Source organism: Formica exsecta, unplaced genomic scaffold (genome assembly GCF_003651465.1).
Source record: "Formica exsecta isolate Colony F162 unplaced genomic scaffold, ASM365146v1 scaffold201, whole genome shotgun sequence".
In the NCBI taxonomy this organism is placed as follows: Eukaryota; Metazoa; Arthropoda; class Insecta; order Hymenoptera; family Formicidae; genus Formica; species Formica exsecta.
This window is the reverse complement of record NW_021849308.1, coordinates 87,485-108,236: the sequence shown is the minus strand read 5'-3', so window position 1 is coordinate 108,236 and position 20,752 is coordinate 87,485. Positions and strand designations below refer to the sequence as shown.

At 31.5% G+C, this 20,752-nt stretch overlaps 1 protein-coding gene across 2 annotated transcripts in view; it reads right to left on the bottom strand.

Annotated features, from left to right (window-relative positions):
- Nucleotides 1–16,091: 16,091 nt before the first annotated feature.
- LOC115234671 (beta carbonic anhydrase 1) overlaps nucleotides 16,092–20,752 on the bottom strand; it is a 7,557-nt gene continuing 2,896 nt past the window's right edge. Inside the window, exons 1-4 of one of the 2 annotated variants that reach the window (XM_029805894.1) lie at nucleotides 20,358–20,594; nucleotides 19,618–19,805; nucleotides 19,301–19,492; nucleotides 16,092–19,221 (exon numbers count right to left, since the gene is read on the bottom strand). In XM_029805894.1, the coding sequence (XP_029661754.1) occupies nucleotides 19,012–19,221; nucleotides 19,301–19,492; nucleotides 19,618–19,805; nucleotides 20,358–20,418 (651 nt within the window). In that variant the 5' untranslated portion in view covers nucleotides 20,419–20,594 and the 3' untranslated portion in view covers nucleotides 16,092–19,011. Of the gene's footprint in view, nucleotides 19,222–19,300; nucleotides 19,493–19,617; nucleotides 19,806–20,357; nucleotides 20,595–20,752 lie in introns of those variants that run through there. The other variant, XM_029805893.1, reaches the window with a different exon arrangement.

Genomic DNA, 20,752 nt, shown 5'->3' with positions numbered 1-20,752 from the left:
AGAACATACCTTATCCACATTCTTGGTTTTCCTGTTCGTTCCATCAACCAATCAGAATAAAGAAAAAGAATTTTTATCGTGTGATTGGTCAATTGAAAAATATTTATTTTATATTTATTATATTGTTATTTATTATATTTGTAAAATTCAATAGAGGAGTACATTCTTATAGACTATGTAAATCGACAGGGAGGGGGAAATAGAACAAGAAGACCGTTAGTAATATTTCAATCAGGCCTACAAATTCAAACATTTTTCAAGTTTTTTAAAATTTAAACAAATCTGAAAATTTTAATAGCAATTTAATAGTAATAATTTATTTTAAAACTCTATTTATAATTTACATTTAAATATATCAGCTATGTAAAAAAGCTTTTTCACGCGATACATATATATAATTAAAAGTAGAAATTTTAAGTTTGAATATTTTTTGTTATTTTGATTGTTCGGCTGGTAGAATTTTGTGCACGGGAACGGAAATTATTAGGTCGAAAAAATAAGGACGATTCGCGGTGACGATTCGAGCGAATCGATTCGCTTTCGACGGAAATTTCTTCGCCATTTTGAATATTATTCTATAGTATTAATAACAGCAAAGACGAAAAAGAACACACTGAGATACATTCAAATAAAAAATTTAAACGAGGAAGACAAGTGGCGAATACAATTTGCACTTTTTTCAACAACGCAACATATATATCGCGCTGTAAATTTATATTGACCAACAAAGGAATTCATTCTTCTTGCGGCGCGTTCGCGTTTTGAGTTTAATTGGCAGAAACGAGATTTCGAAATGTTACACAGTTACCTTCACTAATAACTCGCACGATGAGAGAGAGAGGGAGAGGGTGATTAACGAAGAAAGAAAATATGAAGAAGCGAGCACACACAACGACGTACAAACAGAGCACGTATATGAGCACATATATTTAATATTTTATTCATATCAAATGTTTATAAATTCTCAACTATCAGACAAAATTCTGAGACATGATGCACAAATATATAGACACAATGGCTAAGCTGCTAAATCTAAGGACGCTAAATATCGGAATTCCTAAGGCATTAATGAGCCCTAATGTATAACAGAGTCATTAAAGCTTAACTGGAATGATCGGATTAAACGTTATGACGTTATGGTCAATATATGTATTATATATATGTCTCATATATATGTATATATGCATTTTCTAATGTCCTGACATGTATTATATATGCATTTTCTAATACCCTATACATTAAATTATATTTTAATGTGCGGTAAATTTATTTGTGTATATATTTCTGATAACATTTTTAATAAATTAAGATAAAAATCAATTAAAATCTGTTTATAACACAAATTCCAATCAAACATTATCAATATTTTATAAGATGTATTTTTACATGTTTCTGAATTTGTACGCACGCTCGCACACGCACACACGCATACATACGAAGTGAGAAATAATACAGAAATAAGCTGATTTGAGAATTGTAAGACAAAAAAAAAACCAAAAAATACGTGAACAATAGATTCACATTTAGAATTCGCTTCGGTTAAAATTAATTGATTTATGACTATAATTTACTTCAGTCAAAATACAAATGAAATCACGTAGATGTATTATATATTACAGTATTAGAACGAGTAACACATATTCAATATAAATAATTTATTTTGGAAAAAGAACATATGTATATATTGTCTCTTTTGACAGAGTATGTCAATGGACAATGTATATTGTTTCTTTCTCTATTTGACAGAGTATGTCAATAAGGGACCAGAAGTTTTATGGTTATTACTATCGTTTTACAACAGCTATTATCTTACCTTATTTGAACGGATCCGACGTCTCAGGTAAAGGGATGTTCTTAAGCTTTCAGCACATGAAGTCACGGTTTTTTTTTTCAACCATTCCAGCCCCGAAGGAGGATCACTCCCACCCATATGCGCTTCCATATGACGCACCAATTCATTATACGTTCTTTTCGCCATTTGCTTTACGAATTAATTTTGTCCGCGACGACATGCATCGCACATTCTATATTATTTTATAGCACGAGTACACTTCGCGTATCGCGCATATTACATTCTTTTATTATCAGTTCTATTTTTGTATTGCTATCAACGATCCACGATATAAACTTCTTTGTTAAAGTTGTATTGCATAAATTTCTCGCAATGATAATGCGAGCGATTGGTATAATTGTTTTAATTTATTAGTTTGTTCTGGTCTTTTTCCATACATTATATCATAATCATTATTATATATCATATCAGAATCTAAATATTATGCAAATCAACATCGTTTTCGATAACCGTTTTTCAAAACTGTATTTTTACGCAAAACAAGATTTAATACAACGAAATAATTATACGGCTACGCAAATAAGATTGTATGAAACTAAGTGCGCACACGGATAATTCTTATGCAAGTACAATTTTTTTTTATCAACAATTTACATGGCAAAATTATATATCTTCCAGATATTCTTCTCCATATTTTAAACACTTTTATCTTATCGAAAAAGAGGGAATTGATTAAGTTTGTAAGAATATATTTATGCAATGTTTCCTGTGTCGTTTGAGATCTTCGATACGAAGGAATCCGCGTTAACCCCCTGTTCCACAGATACAAAAAACAAAACCTTATTTCTATAAAGGCCTTGTTTCTATTGCCCTGAAAAGAAAAAATTCTTTACCGTTATTCTGTGCCGTTAATTTGTGTCAGTCATGCTTTGCTATATAAAACACGGGACTTTTCGGGAAAGAAAAACGGGAGAAGAAATTACCGCTAGTTTGCAAAATACAATTCGAGACAAGCCCGGAAAAGAATCCTTTCTTCACCCTTAATTTTTTTTCGGAAGTTAAACCGTCATTTTCGAAGAAGCCGCAGCAACTATGCTGACATGGTTTTATTGATCGTAACCTTCTTTTCTTGTTCTCTCTTTCTCTCTCTCTCTCTTTCTCTCTCTTCCACAAAAATATTAAGTATATATTTAGAAAATAGTTTACTACTGCAATATCCGAAAAATATATATATAAATCAAGCTTTTGGTTTAAAATGAAACAAAAATGACTTATATTTAATAAAACAATTAGAATGTTAATGACAAAAGATCGTAAATTTTTCGCAGATGATTCAAGTTGTCAGTCCTTCCTTTTCAGAAAAAAACAATTTAATAATGTTTAATAAAGAACGAAATGCCAATTATTGACAAAAATTCTTCAATCTATGCTTGAAGTGGAAAAACGATCCATTAAAAAATTTCGATTTTTCTATCAACAGGTAGAACTTGATCAAAAATAAACAAATTGCAAAATTTGTCAAGAACATTGCAAAGTACGTATCGCGTAATATAAGAACATTTTGCAAAAATTTAATGAATTAAATAAACAGAACATATTAGCGAATTTATTAACTTGTTACGATATCGCAACGTGAGTGAACAGCGGAATAACGGGCGCGCTCACCGTATATCGCAATCATATTTGCGTCACGCTAATTGTTGTATAACTTTCGATTTAGGCGTCGATGCCTCCACCCTACGCGGCGGTGTTAGTGCAGGTATTCTTATGTTTTTTTCTCGCTACGATATAACGTAGAACAATGAATTATATGTACAACGTATAAAATAGTAGCCAAGAAGGTGGGAAAGAGAAGAAAGATTCTTTCCGAGAATTCGAAGAAATGAAGCCCCGCTTCTGGCAAAACAGACAGTTATTTTTATTGTTAACGCGCCCAGTAGTATTATTCGTGACTATCTTCCTTAATCGTCGGAAGGACATCGCGCCATATATTTTAATACATATATTTCGTTACATTCGAAATATGTTATAAAAATTAATTGTCTTATCTTGCCAAAAAAAATGTACATGGTTGGCTATGTAATTAAAAATTGTTTTTATAATTATTACATAGGATTATTTAACAGATATATACAATTGATTTATTTCAGTTAAATTGTTACTATTTTATTGATTTGTTGATACTAACTTTGATCGTACATTGCTTGGATTATTCAATATATTTATGTATGTGTTGACATGATCTACCGGGAGGTGGGAAGTCAGACTACAACAAAGGTCGTGCCGTGCCATTCGATAACAAATTATACAGCGGCGACATGTATAGCGGTAAACATGTTAAGGTAAAGGGATTTTGCGTCGAAGAGACTAAATTGTACAGTTGCAAACAATCTCTTCGAGATGTATGTAGTTGCGATTTTATCAAACGATTTTAACAAATATTTATTGAGTAAATGTTTTGCCAGCCAAAAAGAGCTGGCATTCGACAAAATGCGTTCGATAACACATGTGTCCTAGTCGCGTGTTTAGAACTAATACATGTATGTGGAAGTATACATGAACATATTTACTGCAGATGCTCAGAATATCTTTTACGTATATTGTAAATTAAGAATGGTCATGTGTCTAAGACATAACAGCTTTTCGTTGTTTATAAAGTGCTTATGGGGAGCTCGTTTGGTATTGTAAATGTGTTTCGTAGGCACACACGACAAACAGCAGGGATTTTTTTCAAGGACTAATGTAATATCATTTATTCGTTAGAAGGTTATATCCCTTTATGCTTAGAAAAGATAAATTCTCTTTGAATTCTGTTCATTATCTGTTAACTTATTAAAAGTCTGTTAATAAAATATTTATACCACATTTATTTGTTACAATATCTATCACAGTGTACAGTATTTGTAAAAATAAACAATGCTGTATTTATAAAAATATGCGAGGTGCGTCTATCAAGTAGCCGGATTGATTTTTTTTTATAAATAAAAATACAGAACGAAGAAACACATACGTATTATCCACGTGGCTCGTTATCTTATGAAACTAAAAATTCTTTTCTCCTTAAAAGGGAAATGGCGGTAAAAAGCTTTTTCTTATTATCGCTGTAATGAGTAAAACCAGACAGAAATTTTCTTTATTACATGTACAAATAAAACATCGCGCGAAAAGACCACCTATGAATGTCTGCGCGCGACAGTAATCTATTCTTCAAGCGCTAAACATCTAAACGAAGCTCGATATTGTCTAGGAATGATCCCCTACGGTTATTCCAGTAAGTGCAACTTTACAGCACGAAAGATTCGATATAGCCGTCGCTTTAGTCACACCCTACAGGGATCCTTTTTAACTGACAGTAACAAAGAATATTGGGGTCTGCTTGAGGCCATTTTCGTTTCGATTAGGATACCGAAAATATTGTGCGTTTCTCAAGTTTTCGGCTTTAAATGAAAAAGAAAAGATAAAAACATTAAGATATATCTTTAAGTTGAAAGATGAACCTGTTAAAAACTAGTATTTTAACACATTTTCGAGTGTTAAAAACCATAGGATTAGGACAGCTTCTCTCTTAATTATCTTGCATATTAAGAAAATTTATATATTTTAATAATTTTTATATATATTACAATCTAGTTTTATCTAGATAAAAAATTACATTTGTTGTAATTTGTTTTAAATCTTTTTAAAAAAAATAAATTAGATTTTTAATAGAATTTTAAATGATGGGAAAGAATATTTTTGATAGATCTTTTGCAGAATCAAAAAGTAAAAATATCTAATTATTGTGAGCGAGCGCGATTATTATTATACTCACTACTATATCAAATTCAGTACGATGTCCCAAATTTTAGATGAATGGTAAAGCTACTTGTGGAAATTACTTCAGGAGAAAAAAAAACTCTCTGGCCATCTCTGGCACTGAATAAGTTAATATTTAGACGAATAACATATATCTTTGAGACTTTTTGTGTAAAGATTTCTTCACTATCTTATCCGTACGTATTATAATCGTTATCATGCATATTTGATAGATATTTTCTACCTTTTTCTTCTATGAATACGCTTTCAATGTTTGATATCTGAAGTCATGCGGAAAATATCGTTGGCGATCAAGAAAAAAACTGAAGTGCTTACTTCAGAATAACAATGTAAAGATATATATCTCCTTAATTTGTGATTATGATTATATTATGCGACATTTTTTTAATAAATTAAATACCGACAAAATATCCATTAACATTGTGTTAATATCCATCAATATAATGCCGCTGCTATGCCATTTTGCAGAAACGATTATAAATTAATTGCAAGCAGATCCTTCGACCTCTTTTCATATAAAATTAAATAGCATTTTAGGGAAATAGCGTATCGCTACCACGTATTCTTCTACAAAATTTTGGTTGTAATTACCGACAGATTAATGTGGCTCTTTACATATGGCAATTAAAAGCTTTTGCTTTTATCTTTTCGAATTAAACATTTTGTATAATTATTCAATATTTTTTATGCGTTTTCGTGACTGTATTACTCTGTACGCAATGCACAGGATTTTATATACATATATAAAATATGACAATAAGAGAGAACTGAAAATGAGAATGGATACAAAAAATCCAAAAATTTTAAAGCATGATATCCGAAAATCCGTTAGCTGCTTGAATAAATAACAGTTCTATTCATTTACAACTGTAAAACGGTAAAATTTTTTAAACTCTTGAGAATGTAAGATCTCGTGCATTTTGCGACTCGATTTAAAAAGAAACAATAAGGAAGAGGCAACACAGATGGGTGATAACACCATTTATTTTGTTTATGATAACAATGTCGTTATTGTATGCATTGTTTGTCTCTAGATTTTGTTGCACCGGTGATTCACATAATTCCTAAAGCGGCGTCTACAATAAGATTTTAAGCCCTAAGCCTTAAGAAATTGACTAATCACAGTCGAGTATTCTTCTCATACTGTAGACGCCGCTTAACAGTTTGACATCTCGGAAACTATGCCATCAATTTTAAAGATTTAGATCTTGAACTGTATGAGTCTGATGGCCCTTCAAACGTAAGAAACATTTTTTGTGAGATGTTTCTATAAAAGAATATAATGATTTAAGTTGAGGTTTATAGCTACGTATCAAACTCGCATTAAATAAAACACAATGAGCAGATTTTTTATTCATTTATATCCCACATTTTCTTTCAATATAATAAGAATGTAATTTGCATCAAAATTTGATAGACAATTATTCATAAAAATGGAAAAAGTAGCCGAATAGTGCGGGAAAAATATTTTGAGCGCGGCCTTGTCAAGGACTTGTCTGTGGCCGTTCTTCGGCGAAGAAGCATGCACACACGCATACAAACACGCACACACAATGCGTATGTGTGCGCTTACACGCGATCAGTATCAAGTCGTCCAGTGGAGCAACGAGTGAAATTTTTTAGCTGTGAAATCTTCTTTGAAATATTCGATCTCAATCACATACAAAATGAATTAAGGAAATTGGAGAAAATAAAGTAGATGTATATTAAAAATATGAAGAATAAGGATTTTATTTTTTTTTTTATCATATTTTTTTACTTAAACTTGATTTTTTTATTATATTTCTTTCTTTTTCATATTCATAGCAGAATATTGCTTGCTTTACGAATGAAGCTTTTACTGCGTTGTATTCTTCATATTTGAAAAGATTGAAAAGATGATAGTACAGTGAAGAGGCCGAGCTGCACGCATATACGAAACGCAGCCGTTAACGAAGATGTAACTTACATATACTACTTACATATAGGAAACTTATTGGAATTGCTGTTACAGACTTGTAGCCACACCCGAGCAGCGCTAGCTGGCCAGTCGTTACATAAATATGCGCGCATTGCTGCCTTTTTTAACAATACGTTTCGTAATTGTTTATCACTCCGAGACGGGGCCGGTGAACGGTCTGCCGCATAATAAGTCGCACAAGAGCAATTTAAGAAGTATATATATAGTTGAAAGTAATTACGTTACGTATCCTCTCTCTAGTGTACTTCAAAAATAATAATTATATATTATTAGTATCAATTAAATATTTAACTTTTAAAGTGAAAAAATTAGTAGCGATATATGTTTTATGAATATAGATGAAAGATTAAAATGAGATACAAAAAATAGTAACTTCCTAAAATTAACTTAAATAAGGATGGTAAAGCCAAAACCGTTAGATATTGACGCAATTAAAAAGATATAAGATATAAATAATATAGCAATAAAAGAATATAAGATATATAAACAGTAACATATAAAAGATTTAGTACTCTTTTCTTGTAGTATTTATCGCTCTTTTTTTCTCTTTCTCTCTTCAACAAATTGATGTCATAAATAGTTCTGGGTTTACAAATCTTAATAAAATAAAACAAGGAAACCAAACGGTATTTTTATAACAAAATGAAAGGGCCTTCATAGTATGTGCATCAATGACCAATGACTCGTAAAAATTCTTAGATTTCCGATATAATTTTATTTAATCTCTTCTCAAATTGGATGTTGTTTAAATTTAAGTAATTCACGTATTCTAAAAAATGTAAAATGATAAATTTTTTGAAATTTGAAATTATATATCCAACAGTTATATTAAATTTTTCAGTTGTAAAACTTGACGGATTATCGATGCATAAATATTTCTGTTACAAAAAGTAATTTACAAACAATATTTTTTCTTTCTGTGTTGCTATCACGATGACACGATGACAAAACAATATATACGTGAACCTCAAAAGGGGGCAAGTAAGCCGTGCTCGCTGTACTATACGAGCGGGACGGACATCTGACTGCGTTACGTTGAGGAAGTCACGCGGCCCTCGAGACCCCGAAAAAATGAGGACATTCCGAGGAGCGTGGGGTCCCACTCCGTGTTGTATCCGAGCAAGGTTCCGGATTCGGATACAATCAGAGGGGCCCCGCGAACCACACGACAGACGAGGTACCTATGTATGAGCTTCGATGATATCACGCATCAGGCCCAAAGCCCTATTTTCGAAAGCGTAACTAGGTAAGCGCTCGTTGTCAATTATGTAGCGCTCAATGAAAAAGATGTGACCCGGTTTTGGAACCCAGTCAGCCGCGAACGAAGAAGCGGATGACTGGCTTAATTCTGCTATGCGTGGCTTTAACTTGAGACACCGACGCGCGGTGGATCTCGTAGAAATGGATTATATATCTAGTGGCGCTCGTTGCTTTACTCGTAAAATCTTTTTACCGAGAACCGTGTCGGACGGGAAAAATTACGCCCCAGTTACGTTGCTGGAAAGAAATACGGCGGTGGTTCTAATTATTCTGACGAGCGCATTACCGACTTGTGAATTTTTAATTTCCTGTCTGGATAAGCCAAGATATTCTTTTTCGTATATTCAAGTTTCTTGCTTATTCCCCGGAAATCTACCTGCGTTAAAAGTGTAGCATAAAATAATAGTAATTATCATGACGGCGAAAATCCCAGAAAATCCTATTAAAAAAATACATTTTAAAGTAGCATGCTAATCGAATATCAGATATAAGATAATCTGTCACATATCTTTTCCAATCCTCTATTTTTATGATTAATTATCTAATATACCAAATATTTCCAAAAATCGCGCAATTTGTCATTAAAAAAATGTATAGTCGCGGAGCGATTTGTATGATTATTGTATAATTTATTAATATCGCATTCGCTCTATTCTAAAAATAGATAGCGATAATGTTTATTAGACATTTGTTTAAATCGACATAAATTTATAAAAGAAAAACGAAGAGTTATCATTTTTCACATGCACTAACATTATGTATATCACATTGCTGTGATATTAACATATAACTATCACACAAGAACGCGTCAGATTAAAATAGCATAATGCGAAAGATGAAAAGTGAAAAGTATCACGGTCTCCCCCACGTCCTAATTCGCACCAGGCAACCGTCGCTTTTATTTCAGCGCTAACTAAAGTCCGTTCACAAGAGTTGTGGCCAATTGCCAGTGATTCTTCTCAGTTGTGGCCAGGCCAATTGGAGCAAGAAGAGACTGAGTGATCCGGCGGCGTCGGCGCGGAAACGCGAGAATAGAACCCTAGTTTGCTCGTTCTATTCGAAACCAAGAGTGGGTCGCGTTCGCTTTACGGCGACCGATAACCATATGTACATAGTATTTTATATTCTTTTTGCTCTTTCTCTTTTTACCGTTGATATATTATATTCGTTCTTTCCCTCTCCATTCCCGTTCTATCCTTTCCTAGTTTCATCAATTTTTCTATTATATTCTTTATCGTGGTATTGAAGATATAACTGATTTCTTAACATTTAATCCCTTGATATTTATTTCTTGAGATTTCTTAATATTTGATTTCTTCATATTTTCTTATCTTATTGTATCCTAATGCTTATCAGCGCACGAAAAGTCATTAATTTACTTAATCGAATTCTAATACCTCCTCTTATCATTTTACAGATGTATATCAGGATTTTAGTCGAGAATTATATATTACAATCATAGAAAGAGGAATTTTTCTTGTGTAAAAATAAAATAAAGATGTTGAATAAAATTTTCTCGCGTACAAAACTTTTTTCAAGAAAATCAACTTTAAAAAGTAGAAAATTAATAATATGTATGCACGCTATTTTAAAACTTTTTTTAAGCAATATTAATCATCAAAATTTTTTACGACTTTCTCGACATAGTTTCCATATACATTGAATCTTGTCTTTATGCGCGTATACTACTGTTCGGGGATAAAAAGTTTTCGTCTCTTCTCTCTTTCTCCGACGCTTCTCTGCCTTCCCTGCCCCTTCGGCTCCATCGAGCGGTCCTTCTCTCTCGCGGCCTCGGACGCTCGGACTCTAATGAAAAAGTCGAGCGAATTCTCTTCTCCCTTCTCGTCGCGGCGCAGGGCCGCCGTCACTCTTCCGGTTTTGTCCTGTTTAGCAAGTGGGCCAATCGAGATGGAGAGTAAATTGCGAGACGAGCCAGCTCGTGCGTGCTCACGCCGAAGGAGTCGCCGTGCGTATTACGTGCCCGCGCGCACGCGTGCGTTTGTATTTTTTTATTGTTGTTAGCTGTTAAGAACGAGGATCTTATCGATGAATTTTTAAACTTTTTATTACCGATCCCATTTCAATATCGAGTGAAACAATGGTTCTGACGTTACGTACGCATTGCTTAGGTATAACTTACGATAATAATAACGGGTATCACACACACTCTTAAATAAAATATAATTTTATTAATACTCTTTAACATTTTTATTAATATACACACTTTAACATACTTTACTGTGGAGAATTAACGTCATCCGCGTTTTCTTTTCAATACGCACGAACTATATTACCAAGATTTTTTATTTAGCAATGCCCGAAGACACAGTAAATTATGTTTGTTTTTATTGTATGTGTGCATAATTCCACCAATCATACAGATTGTGTCCTATTTAAAACCTCATTAAATTCACGGCATCGTCGATATATTTATAGTCCTAAATAGAAAACGCCACATACGAGAACCTGTCGTAACTTTCACTGCGATGATAGAGTAGCTACTGCTCATTCGCATTCATGACGATAACTATATGGCTGATAATAAAAACAATTCCAGAATGCCAAAACATCAATCGCGCATGCATAATGTACACGCATATACAGGGTGGTCCACTCAAATCGAATATCTTAAATATCTCACTTATTTTTGATGATACAAAAAAATGTCTAAGGAAAAAGTTCTTAGTTGTCCACGAATTTTTAAGTTGTGAGTTTCACTTGAGAGTCTTATTAATTTATTAACTTATCAAACGTTTATGCTTTTCAACACAAAAATTTATTTAAGGAGATGTTCAAAATGATGTCCTCCGACTTCAATACATTTTTGAATACAAAACATAATATTCTTGCCCCTTCTATCATTTCTGAATTTAAATTTACACATGCGTCTAAAATGCGCTCTCACATGTTTTCCCGTGTAGTTTAATGTTTTTTAACATTTACCAGAAAAAAAGATCTAGAAAAGAAATAATAGATATATAAGATCTCCTTAAATAAATTTTTGTGTAATTGCATTTAAAAAAATTATCTTGATCTTAAAATCTCTGAAAAAATGACCTAGAAAAAGAAAACTTTTTCTGTTATCATAAATGTCTCCTTAAACTTTTTTCTTAGATATTTTTTTGTATCATTAAAAACAAGTGAAATATTTAAGATGTTTGATTTAAATGGACCGTCTTGTATAAGATATTATACATTTAATTGTTTTAATCATCAGTCGAACAAATCAACTATAAAAAAGTGATGTACGGAAGCGTTGCTTTTTAACGCTGTGTATAAATTGTTTTTAAGAAGATAGAATATATGTAGTGACATAAAAATACATTTATGAGACTAAATCGTTGAAATCACCGAGATAGTTTTGGAGACTTCAATGCGTCCGGAGATTTCAACGACCGCACATCTGCTGAACAGACACATATAACTACGTCTTCAGCACACGTTAAGCATTTTTTTAAAGAACAAATACATAAAATTTGTATGCTTCGAAAATATTTATAAATTATTAGTTGAAATATAAATTTAAAAAATGATTATATAATATAATGTATTACAAATGAAGAAAATTTTTGATTTATTATTGTTAAAGAAGATACGAAGCGTAATAATTGCGTGAATAATTGGCTGTCAAATAAATGAAAGAAATTTATGAACAAAAGAAAGAATTTCTTTTTGAAAAAGAATAAAAAAACGGGATTTTTCATCATATATCAGTATTTTGAAGATCTTTTCTTTTTCTTTTTATTGTGCGCAGTTTATAACTTCAGTGTTAAATAACTTTTTTTTTCAAAAATTCAACCAATATTTTTTTTCTTTTTACCCTCTTTAAATCTCGAATTGAGATTTAAGGTACTTTTGATATAAAACCAAGGAAATTTCTTGTCCTGTAATCCACAGTAATCAGTTTCATAAAAAAATTATTTTTAAATTTTGATGTAAATAAACCTTCTCTTTTTTAAGAATTCAACAATTTTTTTTTTTCTGTATTACTACAAGTTAATAGTTGTACTAGTATGCATTGATTTTCCTGCTTCAGAAAAGCAGGCATTATTGAAATTGGGAATAGTAAATCTGGTAAATAGGGAATATAACCATTCTTTTTCTAATTATTAAATTTCCATAACATAAAAACATAAATAAAATAAGTTATAATAAAATGTATTATAAAATCATGAAATAATGATAAATTATACAATACATTTAATAACTATTAGAAAAACCGTTAGAAAACGATATTAATTTTATCGTTGAAAAATAATAGCATTGTCCCATTTACCGAATATATACTTTGATTAATTCTAAATCTGCTCGCTCGTAACGAGACGTTATACGCTTAGAAGGATAGCGTTCGTATTATGAACAAACGCCGAAGATTCGCTTCGCTAACCTGAAGATTTCATTAAAAGTAATCGGACCGAGCATCAATCGACACGTTATGATGATAATTACGAATTTTCGTTATGAGAACGCACTACGAGAAGCGTTCTGCGTCGTAGTATGTATGGACATTAAGGCACAGAGCGGCGACAACGGAACCGCGAATACAGCAAGCATAGTATAACATAGGTAAGTGTGCTTGTGGGTCAGTGGGACAAGAACTGTTTGCCACCATCGCAGTCACAATGAACAGTCGCCGCCGCAGCCATCGCTCTGCCGGGTTAAAGTAAAATCGTACTTATGTACATTATATAGATCGGAGCACCAGAGCACGCACCATTGTTCTTGAACTTCTGCGCTCACGCACGAACGATCTACGCACGACAAGCTGTAATACCCGCATTGCACCGAGGAGGCGTCGACAAACACGTGGCGATATTCGTCTGCATAAGGTATCATAGATGGATATGCACGTTGGTTCTATTGTACTTCTGTCTTTTTTTCGAGATTAGCATTCATCTAACATAATTCTGTCATGAATATGATAAAATGCGAGGAAAATCATGCGCGCGGGCGCTTATTGACCCATATACATATAATACATACTAAGAATCAATTTATTCTCTTAAAAACAATTTTTCCAGTAACATATAAAAGTTTATAAAGTTAAGAAAAGAGGATGCTTAAAACGGCCACTTTAAACTCTTCATTTTCAATTCATGAAAGTAAAATTGTTATTTTGTGTAATTTTTTATCATACCAATCGATGCCGAGAAATTGATAACGTGATAAAAAAAACTGAAATAGTGGCCTATTGCATTAAATATAGATGATTAAAATATCATTGAATATGACAAAGCAAAACTTATACGATGTTAATATATAGCATAAATGTTTTATAAGAACTCGTCTGGCCTTTGGCGGAAATACACAGTGCAACAGCGAATGAGTTCGTTGCACCCTTTTGCGACATTGTATAATTACGACCGCCGCCGCCGTTACGTTCTACGAACATCGTGCAAAAATGCGCGATATCATTGGGGAACATTCGACACACCGCGCTGAACGGAGTTGCTCAATAATAAGTTTCCGTGGGCATGACGATTTCTGTCGACGTGCTTGACCCATGCAACTTTAAACAATTAGATATGTATTTTGACGGAATTGTGAAATCGGGAATTGACCAAGGCCATATCTTTTTATAATCTTAGATTTTTTAAATTATGCAATTAATGTAATTATGTAATACACACATATTAATTAATTGTTTTATCACATATTATTATATACAGCGAATTTATGATTTAATCAATAATTCATTAAGAAAAATTATTATACTTTAACTTTTATATCTTCTATTATTTGTTGTGTGTGTGTATTTGAAATGTCCACATCATTATCATTTTCAACTAATTTGAAAAAATAATCAGGTAAATTTGTGTGCATGTGCGCGTGTGTGTGTGTTTAACTGGAACTACATTAATTGCATTCTTTGTATTTTTCCGCTTAAGAAGCTTAATAGAAAATCACGATAAGAATTTATAAATGGTTTCTAGATATTTAAAATTTCATTAAGCCACTAATGACTAGGACATTAACAGGAACGGTGCTATCATAAAAGCAGGCAGACGAATTTAAGGGGGAGAGAGGGGGGAAGGGATTGTTTGGTAGAACTGTTGTGCGAGGACTATACAGTTATTATAGGTACTATTCTAACGGTTTTACTTGGGATTTCGGGCATTTAGAAACGAAGTCCGCAGGGCCTGTATACCCTGCGGCATCTTAACATTCGACCGACGAACAGAGAAAATCATAATGTAAAATGTAGTGTGATCGTGACTTCCTGGACTTGTATTTGATTAAAAACATGATAAAATCAAGAATAGAAAAACATCGAAATTCAACTGACAAATTATAATAAATTACAAAAGCAGAAAATATTATGTCCCAATATTTTCTCATGCAGATTTTTAAAAAATTAATTTGAAACTCTTCTCAAGATACCTAATATCGAAAAATAAAGAAGTATATAAAGAAGTATATAATTTTCTTGTGCCTTTTGCAAAAACATGTATGTATATATATATATATATATATATTGTGTGGTATCCTTTTATTTAAAAAAAATCACATATACAAATCTATTATTTATAGAAATTTTTATCAACAATTAATTGTTAAAAAAAATAATTTAATGCAAAGAATACTGCTAAAAGTGAACGTTAATTAATTATCTTTTATTGCAACTGTTTACTCAGACAGCACAAATTCTTAAAAGATGACTAAAATACAACTTACAGATGTCTTATTGTCTTTTAGACATCTTTAAAATATTTTTTGGCTTTTGTATGCGTCTGGATAGAAAGATGTTTTATTTCTTTTTTCTTACGATCGATGGGAATATAATTAAAAATGAGATTTACAAAATGACGAATATTATAATGCAAAACATAAGTACGAACCGTCAATTTTATGATTTTGTTAGAAGCATCATTACAACGTCTTTTTTTTCTTTGGGAAGAAAGAAAATTTTACATGTCAATTTTTAGAAATATTCTGGAAATTTTACTAAGTTCATTGAAGGCATTTGAGCTATGAAAAATGAGACATAAAAGAAAGCAGAGCAATATTGTTTATTATAATAAATGATCAACAATATACAAATGAGTTGATTATTGTTGAATTAAATTAAAGTTTATTTGTCTTAAAAATAAAAAAAATATCTCTAATTCTCTTAATGTGGCTTTAGATAAGATCAATAAAGCAAATAATATGTATTGTTATAAGGAATGTGTGTGGTGACTATAAGGAAGGTATATGGTTAGCGGCAATATAAAGGTGCTTGAAAAGAACATGAAAGTGTTCGACAGTATCATTAAAAAATCATTTTTTTTTTTTTTTTTTTTTTTTTTTTTTGAAGGAACCATTATTTGAAAGCACATAAGTATCGACTAAATAACACAATCCAGCACAAATAGCAGTGAAAAACGAAATCTTAAGAAGATGTTTTTATGAACAACTGAATAGCTCTTGACAATAAACCGACAAAGATTTAAGTTGACAATACGATTTTTAACGGTCAAAGTTAATATCTTTTATATCTTGATCTTGCATAGTGTAAAGGTTGCATATTTTACAAGACCGCATAATGTAGAGGTTTTGCAGAAACTCTTTTTAATAAAATGTTAATGTACTAATAGCATATATCTTGTGCCTATGTACGACGTTGAATATAATATAAAAATTTATGCAATAGTAGAAAACCTCACAGTCGGAAAAAAAAAATTGATTATGAAACGCGAGGATCTGGAAGACATGAAAGTGGAAAATCTATTAGCCCTTTAATCTTTTATATTTTGTGCCTTGTGTGGAAGTAAATATATCGAGAAAAAAAATTATTAATTATTTTCTTTTCTGTTCCCTATGTTATCCAAATTGCTCTCTTACATTATTCGATATAAATATAAATAATTATTCATCTTGTTATCGACTATATTTGACATTAATTTAATTGATTTTAGCTGACAGCCACAATCTTTGTGTAAAATTTTATTTGTTAGCAAAATATATTTAGATTCTATATTTTTATATTTCATATATTTAGATTCTATATTTTTGATTCATTTTTCTTTTTTCTGGAGGAGACAAGCTTTGTTAAAGAGTTAAAAATTAATTTTAGAAATTATCTAAATTGCACTGCCTAATTGCAATTATATGACATGATTCATTATCGTTTTTTTAATCTTCATTTAATTCTCCCTGTCCCCTTTTACATAATGTATATATCATCTATTATTATAATAAATAATTTATATATATTATCGCTGTAAATAGCATAATATACACGTTGACAAAAATGGACTTACATTAAACCTGCAATGATTTACACCTAACCTCAGGTAGTCGAGTGACTTCTACCCAAAGTAGGTAAAAAGTTAAAAAAAGATACCGTAAAAGCACGGGATTCTTTGTTTACGGAAGGAAGCGGATATAAATGCAACGCGCAGTAGTCCACAGTGTTTCCGATGCCGCATATTAAGTTATTTGTCTGAGAGAACCCTTATTTTTACCTATTTCTAGCCGCAGAATGTAGCACAAAACAAAATTTTACTTTACGTAAGCGGCAGGTAGACAGGTAAGTAATTGGGAAAAAATAAAGTTTGTTTCTCACAGAGAGCACGCTCTGTGTCTAATCGCACAATACGATCGGATTCTGCACAGGTTCGTTTGGTTCACCATTTTCGAAGAAGGCTACTTGTCACACTTCTTCAGCGGTGAGGACCCACATCGCTTAATGTTACAAAACTCAATCGAAAATGAAGGAATTCGATTCGAAACACCATTCTTTTCCTCCTTTCTTCCTCTTTTTCTTTAACATTCTATACGCCAGAGCCTAACCGGCTAAACTGGACATGGGGCTGGGAAGCTGAGGGAATTCTCTTCACTTTTACCGCAAAGAGTGAATAGAAGTGTGAACTATGTGCGCGCGTACATCGTTTCTGTTACACGCGTACTTTTAAACAGCCGGAGCTGTGCAAGAACTCCGTCTCGTTAATTTACGTACACGCTCTATATGAGGCGCTTGGTTTATTTCATCGCTCGTCTTGAAAAATGGAAAGAAGATATAATTGTAAATTCCATGATTTGATTCTAAAAACAATATCAAACATATTAAGCTAATCTTTTTATGTAATTTTATAATATTGAAAGTCTTTTTGTAGCAAGAATATATTTTACATTTGACATATATAATTCCTTGATATAGTCTTTTATAAAAAATTTATATTTTGCACAATACACAAAAATCTAATGTTGCAAATATTGATGTAAACTTATATAATATCAATGTAGATTTTTGTATTGTATTATATCTCTTTTGGTAATATTAATTAAAAATATAAATTTAGCTTAAAATGTGATCATTAAATATTAAATTTCTATTGATACTTCATCGATAACATGGAACATTCAACATAAGTTTAAAAATTTATCTTTACATCAAGACACTGTGATGTCAATATATTTTATATTATATTTATTCGAAATTTATCTAAAAAAAAAAACTTACGTTATTATTAATAAACTTAAATTAAATGATACAAAAATATGATATATATTATATGAGTTTACGTTTTGTGCCAAGCATATAGTTGCGGATCTTAATAACGATACAACGCTGCGTAATTCTGATTCCTCATAGCTTCTTTAGTTGTTTTGCTTTCTCTTTCGGAACCGGCATGCTCTAATTCGTTCGAAGCCGTCCATCCATCTATAGATAGTTCTTGCCATTGATTTGAGACTCTTTGATGCTTTTCTGAATCTTGACTTTTTCCATTTTTCGAATTAGAAATGAATTGAAATAACAATTGTAAATTACAAAATAAAAAAAAAATATATATAATGAAGCCCACTTGATTCCATAACGGGGATTTTATATCTTTGCAAATAAATTATGATATATTATATTCTCCGTAAATAGAATTTTATGTATGCGTATATATATATGTATATAAAAAATAGTTATATTATATATTATATAAATCAACGAAAAATATATTTTACGTTAAACATCAATATATAATTTGTGATATAACTCTCGTAAAATTAACTAAATTGTTTGTATTGTAATGCTACAAGAATTTTATTCACTATATAATTAGTGCAATGCTTCAAGATAAATATAAACAAAATTTGCAAATTTGAGTAGATAAAAATATAAATTACTTTCTTTGCGATTCACAATTTGTACGTTTTGGAAATGTAATATTAGCAATATTGGCATTATAAATATTTCGCGAAAAAACGTCTACGAATAATATCTTTTAATTTCTTTAAGCAAAGACGGCTCCGTTATTTCATTTATCTCCACAAATCTTTTATTGGCTCGGCTGAAATAATAAATATCCCCGGTATAAATATCGAACCACAGCGCGTGGATGTGCAAATCGTGTCTCTCTAAACGTTTCTTCAAGAACCCGTACGACGCGATATTTTGAAGTTGTTGCAACGTATTGATCTGCAACAAGATAAATTTAGAATAACAAAGTTAATATAAATTCTTTTCACGCGCAAACACCTTTTTCGCGACAACTAACTTGCGACAACTTGTCCTCGATAGTGAATTTATCTTCCGGATCGATGTAAGCGACGAATTTTCGCAGTGGTGTCTCAGCCTGAAAAATGATCGGCTCGTGGAAACCGGTAACTTCGAGATGTTGAAATTTGGTCAAACTGCTACTAGCATGCGCGCACAGCCACGCTCTTAACGGAGATATTCTTCTATTCGTCTAAAAATTTTGGATGGCATTACGATTTTGCGCGTAAACACTAAAGGACTTTCGTGTCTCATTATTGTAAACGTGATTATTTTATATAAAAAAAAAATATATATAGGACTAGCTAAGAAACGCACTTTTGACGCAAATTCCTCATCCCTCAAAGCGTAGAGCAAATTCATTGCCTTACAATCACTATGACCGCAAACAATAACGTGCCTTATATCGTTTACCACGCAACCAAGTTCCAGTGCCGCCGATTCGCACATAGTGAATTCGTCCATGAAATGTTGCGAGTGTGGAACAACATTACCGGGATTTCGAACTGAAAAGGAAAACTTTGTTAAGCCATCTGATTTTATTTTCGACTCTCCACGTTGCTCCCATGAATTGAGAAATTCAGAAGCCACATGTATCCAGTGAATCAAAAATATTTCAGGAAATACAAAAAAATACTTTTAAATATACGTTATATTAAAAGAGCATTTTTATGATCTCTTGTTTAGTTTATATGTATAAAATAACAAAAAATAACATATATATAAAAAACAAAATATTAATTCATATATACATACATATAATATTTAATTTAATATATATATATATATATATATGTAAGATATTAATCTGGATATATATGGTATTCCCATGATTTTTCTCTATCCAAACAAAATATTTGGACCAATAAAAATATATTAATATATAATTGAAATTATATCGAATATCGTACACATCTCGTTAGAGAAATCTTTGTCTTAAGAAGCATCGTATTAGAGGAAAAAAATACACTGCGCTCAAATCGAAAAAGATAAAAATGAACCAACAGCGATAACACGTGCGAGCGATCGAGATAATGCTATATAATAGATTGTCGTACCGACAAACATGTCCCCAACGTTTGTTTCCGTAAATCTAGTTGGGATCATCCGAGAGTCCATGCAGGTAAAGAACACTGCTTTCGGCTAAAGATAAAAGCAACAATATACATCAGATTGTGATCTTTTGTTATAATTATAACTGTAGCTTGCAAATAGAGTGGAAGGTCTTTCGGTTAAATCTTTCGTCATTTCAATTCCTTTGTTGACTTTTACCGTTAAATATTTGAAAGGGTTCAAAATTTACATAATGAGGCTGTAACATTTCTTCTCATAAATTTTTTACATTATTTTTCCTTGAATAAAATTATTGATATCCTTAAGAGAGAGAGAGAGAGAGAGAGAAAGAAAGAGAGAGAGAGAGTGAGAGAAATCATAATATAAGATCGTAAAATAA